This window comes from Mastomys coucha, unplaced genomic scaffold (genome assembly GCF_008632895.1).
Source record: "Mastomys coucha isolate ucsf_1 unplaced genomic scaffold, UCSF_Mcou_1 pScaffold7, whole genome shotgun sequence".
Classification (NCBI taxonomy): Eukaryota; Metazoa; Chordata; class Mammalia; order Rodentia; family Muridae; genus Mastomys; species Mastomys coucha.
Window position 1 is genome coordinate 43,012,580 of NW_022196913.1, and position 10,773 is coordinate 43,023,352.

General features: G+C 42.2%; 1 protein-coding gene across 3 annotated transcripts in view; it reads right to left on the bottom strand.

The window, feature by feature from the left end:
* Bloc1s5 (biogenesis of lysosomal organelles complex 1 subunit 5) overlaps positions 1-6,988 on the bottom strand; it is a 48,430-nt gene extending 41,442 nt beyond the window's left edge. Inside the window, exons 1-2 of one of the 3 annotated variants that reach the window (XM_031358643.1) lie at positions 6,802-6,988; positions 2,989-3,071 (exon numbers count right to left, since the gene is read on the bottom strand). In XM_031358643.1, coding sequence (XP_031214503.1) covers positions 2,989-3,071; positions 6,802-6,913 — 195 coding nt within the window. In that variant the 5' untranslated portion in view covers positions 6,914-6,988. The remainder of the gene's footprint in view (positions 1-2,988; positions 3,072-6,801) is intronic. The other 2 variants (XM_031358641.1, XM_031358642.1) reach the window with 2 other exon arrangements.
* Between the last annotated feature and the right edge of the window lie 3,785 nt (positions 6,989-10,773).

The window sequence follows — 10,773 nt, forward strand, 5'->3', positions numbered from 1 at the left end:
CAATCTGTATGAAGTAAGAACTTGGGCTACAGAAGTCACCTTAATTTCAAAATTCTACAGGTATTTCAATAAATTATGTCCTTTGAAGTATATTTATAAGTATTTGTCTTAGTAACAAAACTAACAAAAGGATGATTTCTGAGAAAGGTCATTCACTGACTGTCATAAAAACCCAGGTTTGAAGATTGTTGCCTCAGCCAGACACTGCTGTAGGCTGTTTCAGATACAAAGGAGAACACCATAGGTCTGCAGTCAACACTCTAGTGATGAAGGCCAGCAAGGCGAATGACAAGAACACAACCAGTTGGCCATCAGAAGCCTAAATGGCTGCCCAGGTCTGCACCCCTGGGGCACACAGACCCAACCATTAGTTCAACCCTATTGTGCTACTGTGAAGGAGTAAGGTTTTAGACCTAAATGCTATGGATGCATTAACCAGCTGACTGTGGAAGCCTGACTTGTAAGGTGAGTCCTGAACAGAGACTGGGCTCTTCTTGTCAGAGATTTAGAACATAAGAGGGATTCCAGGTGAGAGAGACTCTCCTTCCTATTCCAGCTCTGAAGATAGAAGAAGCTGTGTGACAAAGACTCCAGTTCTCTTCGGGAAACTGAAAGTGGCCTCCAGAGAAGAGCTGAACGGTTCTACAGCTGTGTGGGTTTGGAAGGGGGCCCTGAGCCACAGGGCAGAATTCAGAATGCAGGGTTCATTCTGAACCCTGACTCTGGTTTCCTGAGACGCTGAACTAAGGTCTTGGCCACCCCATGTGCAGACTTCTGACATACAGAACTCAAATAAATGGGCCATACTTTATGCTACTGAAAGCGTGGCCATCTGTTACATGCTATTAGGGAAGAAGTGAGGTTGCAGAGTTTCACAGAGAGCAACATGACAGGATGCTTTGGAGGCTGCTTTGCAGTAAAGGTCAGTGGTGAGAATTCAACCTGCAACCCAAACAGAAGAGTGAAGCATTCAAAAAACAGAAAGAAAGGATGACAGATGTGAGGATACCTGGGATGTGTTCAAGAAAGAGGAAGGAAGTATGGCTGTAGGACTTCGGGGTACAGAGCTGTACAATGAGCTGTGGCCACCCAGGGGTTCTCAAGTATGCCCAAGGAGATGGATTTATGCCAGTGGGTAGAGGAGCTGTGTGGGCGGGGACCAAGCAAGAGCTGGATGAGCTAGCCAGTGTGTGAAAACGGTCTGCTAAGTACAGGCTAAGAACAGAGTGACTGGGTAGAGTCTATTAACTACAGGTGTCCAGAATTTCATTCCAAGATCACATCCACAAATCCTGGTGTCTCCACTGAACAGGTAGAGAAAATCTGAGTGGGCTGTGAAATAACTTAAGTGACAGTGAAGAGCAGTCATATACCACCAAGGCCACAAAGCTGAAGACAGATGAGAAGGATGTTGCTAACTATAAGTCAAAGGAAAGTTTGAGGATGCCAAGGGTCCTGCTATAGTTGCCCTGAAAAAGGATGCATGCATGTACCCATGCACACACGGACACACGGACGGACACACACACACACATACTCACACACTCTCTACCACTACCAACGACAACAACCATCTCTCTGTCTCCTGATAAATCCCTTAGAGAAAAATCTCTTATTTGAGATAGATGTGTCTATTATCCTCATTAGGTTTAACTACAAAATTGATCACGATCATATTGTAGTGTCTTAAAGCATTAGTGGATTATGTGTGCGCAGAGCACCCTAAAACTAACAAAGTTATACATATTGCAATTTTTACTTTTTTGTGTCTGTATATATCAACACAGTGTAAATACAGTCACCTGAGGAAGGCAGAAGAGGCTGTTGGATTCCCCAGAGCTAAAGTTACAGGTGACTACGAGCTGCCTGACATGAGTGCTAGAAACTGAAATCAAGTCCTCTCCAAGAACAGCAAGTGCTCTTAACTGATGCTAAAATGCATCTTCTGTGACCCAAATACATTTTTTTCTTTTAAGTTGCTTCTGCTATTTGGTTAAAGTGATGAGATGAGTAACTTACACACTAGGTAACATACAACATCCTAAGATACACACACCTCTACACACATCTTTAAACTTCAAAGTCTTGTGGGATATTGGGTAGTTTTGGATTATAGGACCTACTGAATGCAAAATGTCTATTGAGTGTTACAGCTCTGCCTCAAGGGCTGTGTCTCATAGACTTGTTGTGGTTTTAAGAGCTTAGCAGGAGAGTCTTTCTTTCTGTCAGGTTCAGACATCCATGGTCAAAGTCTCACCTGAAGGCAGAACCCCAATAAGAATCATAGTCTAGCAGTAGTTACATTACTACATAATGCACAATGGATCATTATGCCTGGGAAGACCTAGAATAATATGAATCAGGACCACACACTCTTCCATGCAAAGTGGGGAGTGGAGGTGGTGAAGCTAGAGTAGCAGCGGGCCACAGAAGAACACTTCAACTGCATCCTGGAGTTGGCAATGACTCTTAAAAAGTCAAATACTGTTGGGTCACTCTGGTAGGCAGAGTGAAAAGAGAATCTGAACAGGCACAGCAATTGGAAGCAATGGAAGTTCCTAGGTGAGGTCCCATGTCGAAGGCTGGGTCACTGCTGTGGGTATGAACAGAATGGGAGCGGCAAGTGGAGTTCTTATGTTTCAGCTTGATGGTTCATGCTCCAGCCAAGGAAAAACCATAATAAACGCATCTGAAAACTCAGACCCATCAATCCCTGAGAGTTCCTTTTTTCTACTCTCTGATTTCATAGGGAAAACAGTTTGCAATTGACAAATACTAAACAGTCTGGAGTAGGTACCAAAATGGCCAGCTATCTCTCCTGTTGTCTGGTCTTGCATCTAACAAGTACTTTTTATCTTCTCATAATTTTACTACATATATTTGGTAGACATAAAATAAAGTCAGGTTTTAGACGTCAGGAATTACCCTTCTGTAGGTCATTAACAATTGGGACAATGCTTTTTAACAAAGTAAGTTTTAGATACTCACTTCAAATTCTTTTACAAAGTAACGGATTTCACCTTGGGTAACTGGCCTGTGATCCAGCAGCCTTGAGTGAATTTCTCCGAGATCTAGACAGATAAAGTAGAATCAAGGGTTAATTGACACTCAGGGGTGCAATCTCTGGCCCATTTAACTCTTCCCCTCTCTATGAACAGGTGAAGATAGGTTAAAATCCAGGTCAGACCACGGATCAGGAGGGAATCTCCTCCACTTCCAGTGTGTGTTAATTGGTAGAACTGCTTTTGAAAGCCATCTAACTACATCTAACAGAGCAGAAAATACACATCCCTAGCAATTCCATGCTAAGATATATAATGTAGAAAAACAAACTCATACAAATGAACATGGCATCTGTAAATATTTGCTGAGGCATGCCTGTAGTGCCAAGAGAATAATTTAAAAAGCTAACATTCTAAACAGTCACACAATGAAATATGGTGAGCAGGAAGTGAAAAGGCATGTACCAGACTGACACCTATTAACACAGATACATCGCACAATAGCTTCAAGAAGGAACAAATCCATTGGTGTAAATTCTAAAATGATGCTTCCTCTGGCACATATCAAATTCAGGATGGAGGGTGACATAGAGAGGGTAATAAAAGTTCAGTAGAGCAGGGTACATGGTGGGGTTTTTTAAGCCCTGGGGATTGAATTTGGGGCTTTGCACATTCTAGATCGGTTTCTCTAGTGGGCCTATTAGAGGAATGTATCTGTGAAGGTGGGTGGTGAGTGATGGTGTTAAGCATCTTTACTTTATACTACATCTGAAAAAGCCATAGCTATGAAAGAATTCTGAATTTCAATCCACTGGGTAAACGGGTCTATTCATTCTTCTTAGCATCAACTAGTTTAAGATATAGGCCTTAAAATAGCTTGAGAAATTAAATGTCCAAATAAAAACATGTATACCTTATATTCATATGTATATATACATATATATATATAATTTTTAAATGGTTCAGATTCTAATTCTGTTTTAGAAAGTTTTATTGAGATATATCCTGTTAATACGCTAAGAAAAAAACAATAAAAACAGAAGGACAATTTCTGTTTAATCTCTCAGCAGGTTATTACCCACATCATTTCTGTAAAAAGCTATTTGGAGTTTTCTTTCATGAAGAAAGTTCTATTGGGAAATACAGTATGCAACAGAGTATGTAGAGTTCACAATTAAGATCTCGGGTCTAGTGTACTAGGAGTTAGGCCTGCCTGAGTGAGACCAAGCAAGTGTAGGACTTTATGGACCTTGTATGGAGAATCTATTCACAAAAGCACAACTGGCCAACAGGACACATACAAGTCAGCTCAAAAGTCCATCTGAGGTCTTCCGTTCCAACTAAGCTGCAGTTTTCTAAACACAGCATGTTGCCTCAGGCATCTTGATGCAGCCCCTCCAGTTGCCATGGACTGACCCCTATATCCCAGCTACTCATTTCATCTAATGTCCATTTTCTTCTACAACATCTGAGCCCTCATTCTTCCCTGACACTGGCTTTCATTCTCACCAGTTTCTTCCTAGGTTTCTGAACAGCCCACATGCTGTGTTCCTGAAGCACCAGAGGGGACAACTTCTATCCTATCATGTCCCACAAGGTCCCCAGATCACCTCTTCCCCAGTGAGCATCTCCTAGGGCAAGCTGTTTGTGATATTTACTCAGCACTCAGGTGTTAACATCTCTTTCCATGACTGAGAAGCAGTTAAGGTTTGTCGGTTTGGAGAGATCTGCTTCTGCAGACTGATGATTAAAACGGAGCCCACTTAAGACTCTGCAGATAATTCAGTTCTACACAGAAGTAAATTATCAGTCACTTCTAAAATGCCAACTGTGGGAAACTACAGGGGGTACATATCATGAAATACACATTACCACAGAAGTTCCGTTCCATAGTGACATTATAACAAGTCCACTGTGATAATTCAGAGTTTGTAAGAGTCCAAATATTACATACAAATTCTACTAATTTAACCATGTACCTGTAAAATATAGATTTCTATAGATATCCAACCTTAGCCAGGCTATATGCATTCTTTTACTGTTCGGTATACAAAAAAAATACGGCACTGAAATACATAATCCTTTCATCTCTATTTGTTTGTAACCTAATGTGAAAGTTAGACAAATATCTCCTCACAAAGACACAGAGAAGCGCTTTGATGGAAGATCCATGGGACTTCAGGAGGAGATGAAACAGAACTACAACTCTCCCCGTACCTAATAAAGGGAAGGCTGTGTATGTGGGTCCTGAGTGTGAAAGTGAGAGCCAGTCTCAAAATAAAAAACAGAAAACCTCTCGTGTTTACTTGTCTAGCATGTGGGAGGCCTTGGCTTGATCTCCAGAACTAGGGGAGGGGAGAGCAACAACAAAACAGTACTGTTCAAAATGTAAAACTTCTGCCTCAAGACACAATCAACAGAATGATTGGCAACTAGGCAAACAGGAAAAAATGCCTGCAAACTCCTGCTCATGGGTACTGAGGATATACATACATACATATATATATATATAATCAGCATTAATGGTATAGTGGCTAGCAAAGTTGCCTTCCAAGACTATATCAAGAACTATAACTCAATAACAGAATCAACTTAGATGAGCAAAGGATTTAAATGGACATTAAATGACTACCTAAAAAATAGGTAGTCAGTAAGCACATAAGAAAACACCAAATATTACAGGAAATGCAAATCCAACCAGGGAGCATCATCTCACACCCATTAGCATGACTTGCACCAAAGACAGAAAATAACAAGTGTTGGTGATGACAAGTGAATAGAAAATGGTATAGCAAATACAGAACATGCCAATTCCTCAAAAAGTTTAAAGAATAATCATATGACCCAGAAATCCACTTCTGGAGATATGGTCCCAAGAACTGAACACAGGGCTCAAAAAGATGTCTGTACATTCATATTCACAGCATTATTTCCAAGAGTGGAGCTGTCCAAGTCTTCAGAGGCACTGGACCAAAGTCAAATTCACAGTGGTGTGAGGAGTTATGGTTTAATACATACAAAAGTTTTGCAAGCTGAAAAACACTTGTGGATGGAGTGATGGTAGCCCAACAGCAGCCATAAAACGACCACGACCAATCTCACTAAGATTGCGCAGAGAAAAAATTCTTAGTCTTAACACACACACAATACTGCTCGACCCCAAATTAAACGTTAAGAGACAATGTGAAACACAGTTTAAACAGTCACAGCCAGCTTAGCTAGGGCTGCCCACTGATCCGGGAAGATTAAAATGGAAACCGCGCCGATGGCAAGACACCACTCTCCAGGCAGTGTAGGACTGTAGCATAAAGTTGATGGGATAGGCGGGATTAGCAGGGAGTTAGGGGAAGCAGTGGAAACTGCAATTTAAGGCTTCTTCGCGGGAAACGGGGACTTCTGAGGTTTAGGAATTAAGCCTAGTTGTTACTGTAATAATTTAGGTCGAAATAAGGCTCAAAGGTCAGATCGGTACACTGTATGGTTCTGAGTGCCATGTTTTAGGACGTTTTCCCACGTGTCCTCTCTTCCTGGCGTGATCCAGGCGCAGAGGACAGAGAACGAGAGGGTGAAGGACCGAAGTCACCCTACTACATGACTGTGTGGGGCTCAAACTAGTTCCCATTCTCCACTTGTGCGCCCTTCGCCCACTGCACGTGAGTGAGTAGTGCGAGCTGGGACCTCTCGGCTTGAGGCAGGCCAGGCAGCAGAAGGCGGCGGGAGAGCCGGGGAGCACCGGGAGGGGCGGTCCCCAGCACGCTCCCCACACCCCGCACGGAGGACCACGCCCTCCACTCCGTACCCTTGATAATGAGATGCGCCGCACCCGTAGTCCCCAGCGAGTCCCGCTTCTTGCCGCCGCCGCCCTGGGCGGCGTCGCACGCTACAGGGGTCTCGGCGCCTCCGCCACTCATCCTGACCAGTTCCGCCCACCCGCGGCGTCCACGGCGCAGGCGCGAACCCGGAGGCTCTTTAGGGGAGACAGAAGCTCGCGGGGTGTTACGTCATCACAGGGCGTCGGAGACAGACGTTGTGTTCCGGAAAGGCGCTCCGAGTGTAGCCATTGCGGCCATGCCGGATAAGGGCAGATCGTCTGCGTTCAGGAGGTGCTGAAAAGTTCCAAGTTTCTTGGTTATTCCGTCCTGTGCCTGCAGGAACTAACTCACTGCGGTTGGAGCAGAAGAATAACATTAGTAGAAGTATATACATAGTTTATACATTGTTACTGGCACAGCACTATTTTATAAAACATTTTGGCGTGAATTGTCACATTAGGGTCATCATAGCAACATAAGGTGATAGATCATAATTTTTAGAAATTAAGCAACATGATTAGAGGTTAAGTAACTTTTTTGTTTTGTTAATGTTTTTGTTGTTGGTGGTTGGTTGGTTTGGTTGTTTTGTTTTGTTTTGTTTCGTTGAGATGGTCTCCCTAAATTAGACTCACTATGCATCCTAGGCTAGCCTCAACTGAGTATCCTCCTGCTTCAGCCTCCTGCTACCTGGAATTACAGCCCTATGCCCCCATGCTTTATTTTCACCAGGTTCACTTGTGGTCATACTTAGAAAAAACAGAAAAGGAAGTTGGTAACGTAGAAAAAAGAATTTGCCGAGGGTTTTCTATTTACAAAATTTCAACCATCTTTATACTGTTATAGAAGAAGGGCAAATGCAAAATTTCATTTCCTAGCTTTTTAATCAATATATAGAAATTCATAATTCTTAAAGACATTTATCTCCCTACTTTCAAGAAATTTCCTATTCATTTTTTCTGCATAGTAGATATAATTTCCTTTAAGATTGTGCACTGTGAAGACTCACTACAATATGCTGAAATTAAATGCTTTTCTTACATTAATGTGACTATTTTTTAAAAAATATTGATTCTGGATTTCACCTCTGAAATTTGCCAACTTTGTATAATAAGTAATAAATTCTAATTGCCATAATTAACACTTTGGAAATAGAATTGGGTTCAGATTCTTGCTCTACCACTTATTTGGGGATGTAGCAATAATTAAAGATAATGTCTATAGCTTAGTAAGGTCATGTATGTATCCCAGCACATAGATCAGAAATTCCAGCTCATGAAACCCTGTCAAAAAAAAAAAAAACCAAACCAAATAATAACAAAAATAATACAAAGCAATCACTCTAATGCTTGGCACATAATAAATAGACATCAAAAATATTTATTTTAAAAACCTCTTCTAAGGCCTGGCATGGTTGCACATGCCTTTAATCTCAGCACTCAGGAGGCAGAGGCAAGTGGATCTCTGTGAGTTCAAAGCCAGTCTGGTCTACAACTCGAGCCCAGGTAGGCTGGGGCTATTACACAGAGAGATGCTGCTCTCCCAATCCCTGCAATAAACAAACAAACAAACAAACAAACACCTCTTCTACAGTCTCATAGCTCAGATTGGATGCAAACTTGTTCTTACTGTGTCTTTAAGAGTGTCCTTGAACTCCTGATTCTGCTGTGTCAGTCTCCCAAGTACTGGGATTGCAGCATGTACCATCATTCCAGGAAATTCTGTCTGCTTTTAGGGCATTGTACATTTTACTTCAACTCTTCTTCTTAACCCTTCTTTATCACTGTTAAATTCAGTGTGGGTCCCCCACTCACAAAGAATCAGGAGGGAGATCGCTGCAAATTGCATGAGGTTTTTATTGAACCACTATACGAGGGTCATCCTGCATTCAGAGCAAAGGCGATAACCAGGAACAAAAGCACACACTTTTTATACCTTCCCAGTACATAGGTTTACCGTATGAGTTGGTTATCTCTCATTGGTGGAGCCCATTGTCTTTTGTTTCCGTTGATCTCTGTGCCCCAGGTGAGGAGGAGATACCAATTGCACGTAGGAGGAGTAAGGGGAGATCCACCCCTTACTGTGGATGTTTCCTGGAACCGGGCATTACTCCCTACAATTAGGGCATCTCCTGGGGACTGATGTTTGCTCGGTAAACCCTTCTGAAGCTCTGTCTTTAGGCGTAATGGACATTCCTTGCTCCTTGGTATTTTTATGAGGTGTTCCTATTTGCTTGATTCTTACAATCACCACTACTAAAATATCCTCTATTTGATCAGCCTCATAAAATATGTAAAATTCCATCATACACCTTATATTTCTTAATCCTGTTATTAATCAAGAATCTTAGGAGGATCAGTTATAGAATCCCCATGGAGAACTGAAATGGGTGCTGTTGGAGGGTCTTGTAGGAAATGATGTATTTGTACAGAACTGGCACATACCATCTTGTGGTCCTTAAATCATCTCCAGGTTGCTTCTAATGCTGTACCCAATATTGGTGCTCGGTAAATAGCTGCAACACTGAAATGGAAAAGTTGGGAGATGTCTTTGAGAACAGCAAAAGCTTCTGTGGCTCTTGTGTGGGCTTTAAACACATGAGAGGCTCATGGTCACACAAAACTTCCACTGACTCAGTCACCTCCAGGTTCTTTTCTCTCAAATTCAAAGAATGAAATTCATGGACTACCCGAAGGTGTGTTTCAGAGAGAATTTTTATTTTAGATTCAGAGGAGAGGGAAGGGGGAAGAAAAGAGAAAGGGGGAGGATGGCGGAGAAGACCAGGGAGGGGGAAGGAGAGGAGAGTGCAGAACTCCTATTTAACAAGAGGGTCCCAAGAAACACGGTAACATGGAGCTGCTAGTATGGGTTTTGGTTTTTTTGGTTTTTTTTTTTTAAAGGATTTTATAGTAGAAATGGGGATAAGCATGTCATGGGGGTAGGGTGGTCAGTCCAGTTGGCCCAGTTGACCTGTCCAGGTGTCTCTACTCAGTTTCATTTGGGTCCTCAGGTACAGCTTCCAGGAAAGGATCAGAAAAAGCAAAGAACCAGGAACCTGTGCAACCTCACTCCCAGCATTCCTGCCCTCCAGCAAGGACATTCTTAAAAGCACTGTGTTGGGATCCCTGTCCTAGTTCACCAGATCCTATTTCCTGTTCCCACCAATACATTGTTACCACTGGAATAACAACACGAATACAAGGCCAGTACTCAGTATAGGTTGCAGTCATGGCAGGCTTAATTATATGATACCCGACATCAACAATGTGACATTTAAAAAAAAAAAAACTTTCCATGACTGAATCTGTGGCTGCAGAATAGGAGGAGGGCTGACTTAGGAAAATGCCCATTTTCAGATGAGGAGACCTAAGGTCAGAATGGCCACAGAAGTTCCTGCCTTCTCAGTAGAGGCACACCACATGATGGACTGTGAGGGTTAGTGTGATGTTTTAAGTTTAAATTACTGTGCTTAAGAGAACTATGAAACAAAAAGGCCCGTAAGCCTCACTTGCCCAAGGACAGATATCTTCCTGGAATCCTTGGGGTTGTTATCCATGTAAGATAACACCACACATAAAAACCACATGCTTTTGCTTCTTCCAATAAGCTTAGCTGCCCAAACTGCACAAGCTATGCTTGATCACACAAAGGCAGGGAGTCTGTCAGGATATATGTTTGTTCTTGACTGGATGAAGATAGAAGTACACAGCCCTGTGAGCTTTGCTTTTATAAGTGTCTGACTAAGGCAACTCACTACTATTCTCTAGGGATCCCTAGTATGGACCTGCCCAGTGTTCATTGTCCTGGCCAGTATTATGACAAAACTAGCTTCAGATTTGGTTCAAAATGTTTGGTAGTGTTCTTAATTCGCACATGTGGGATTATCAGCACCTCCTGCTGAAAGGCTGGAGAATCTTAGAATTTAAAATGAGGGCATTTAATACAAATGTATGGTGTATAAC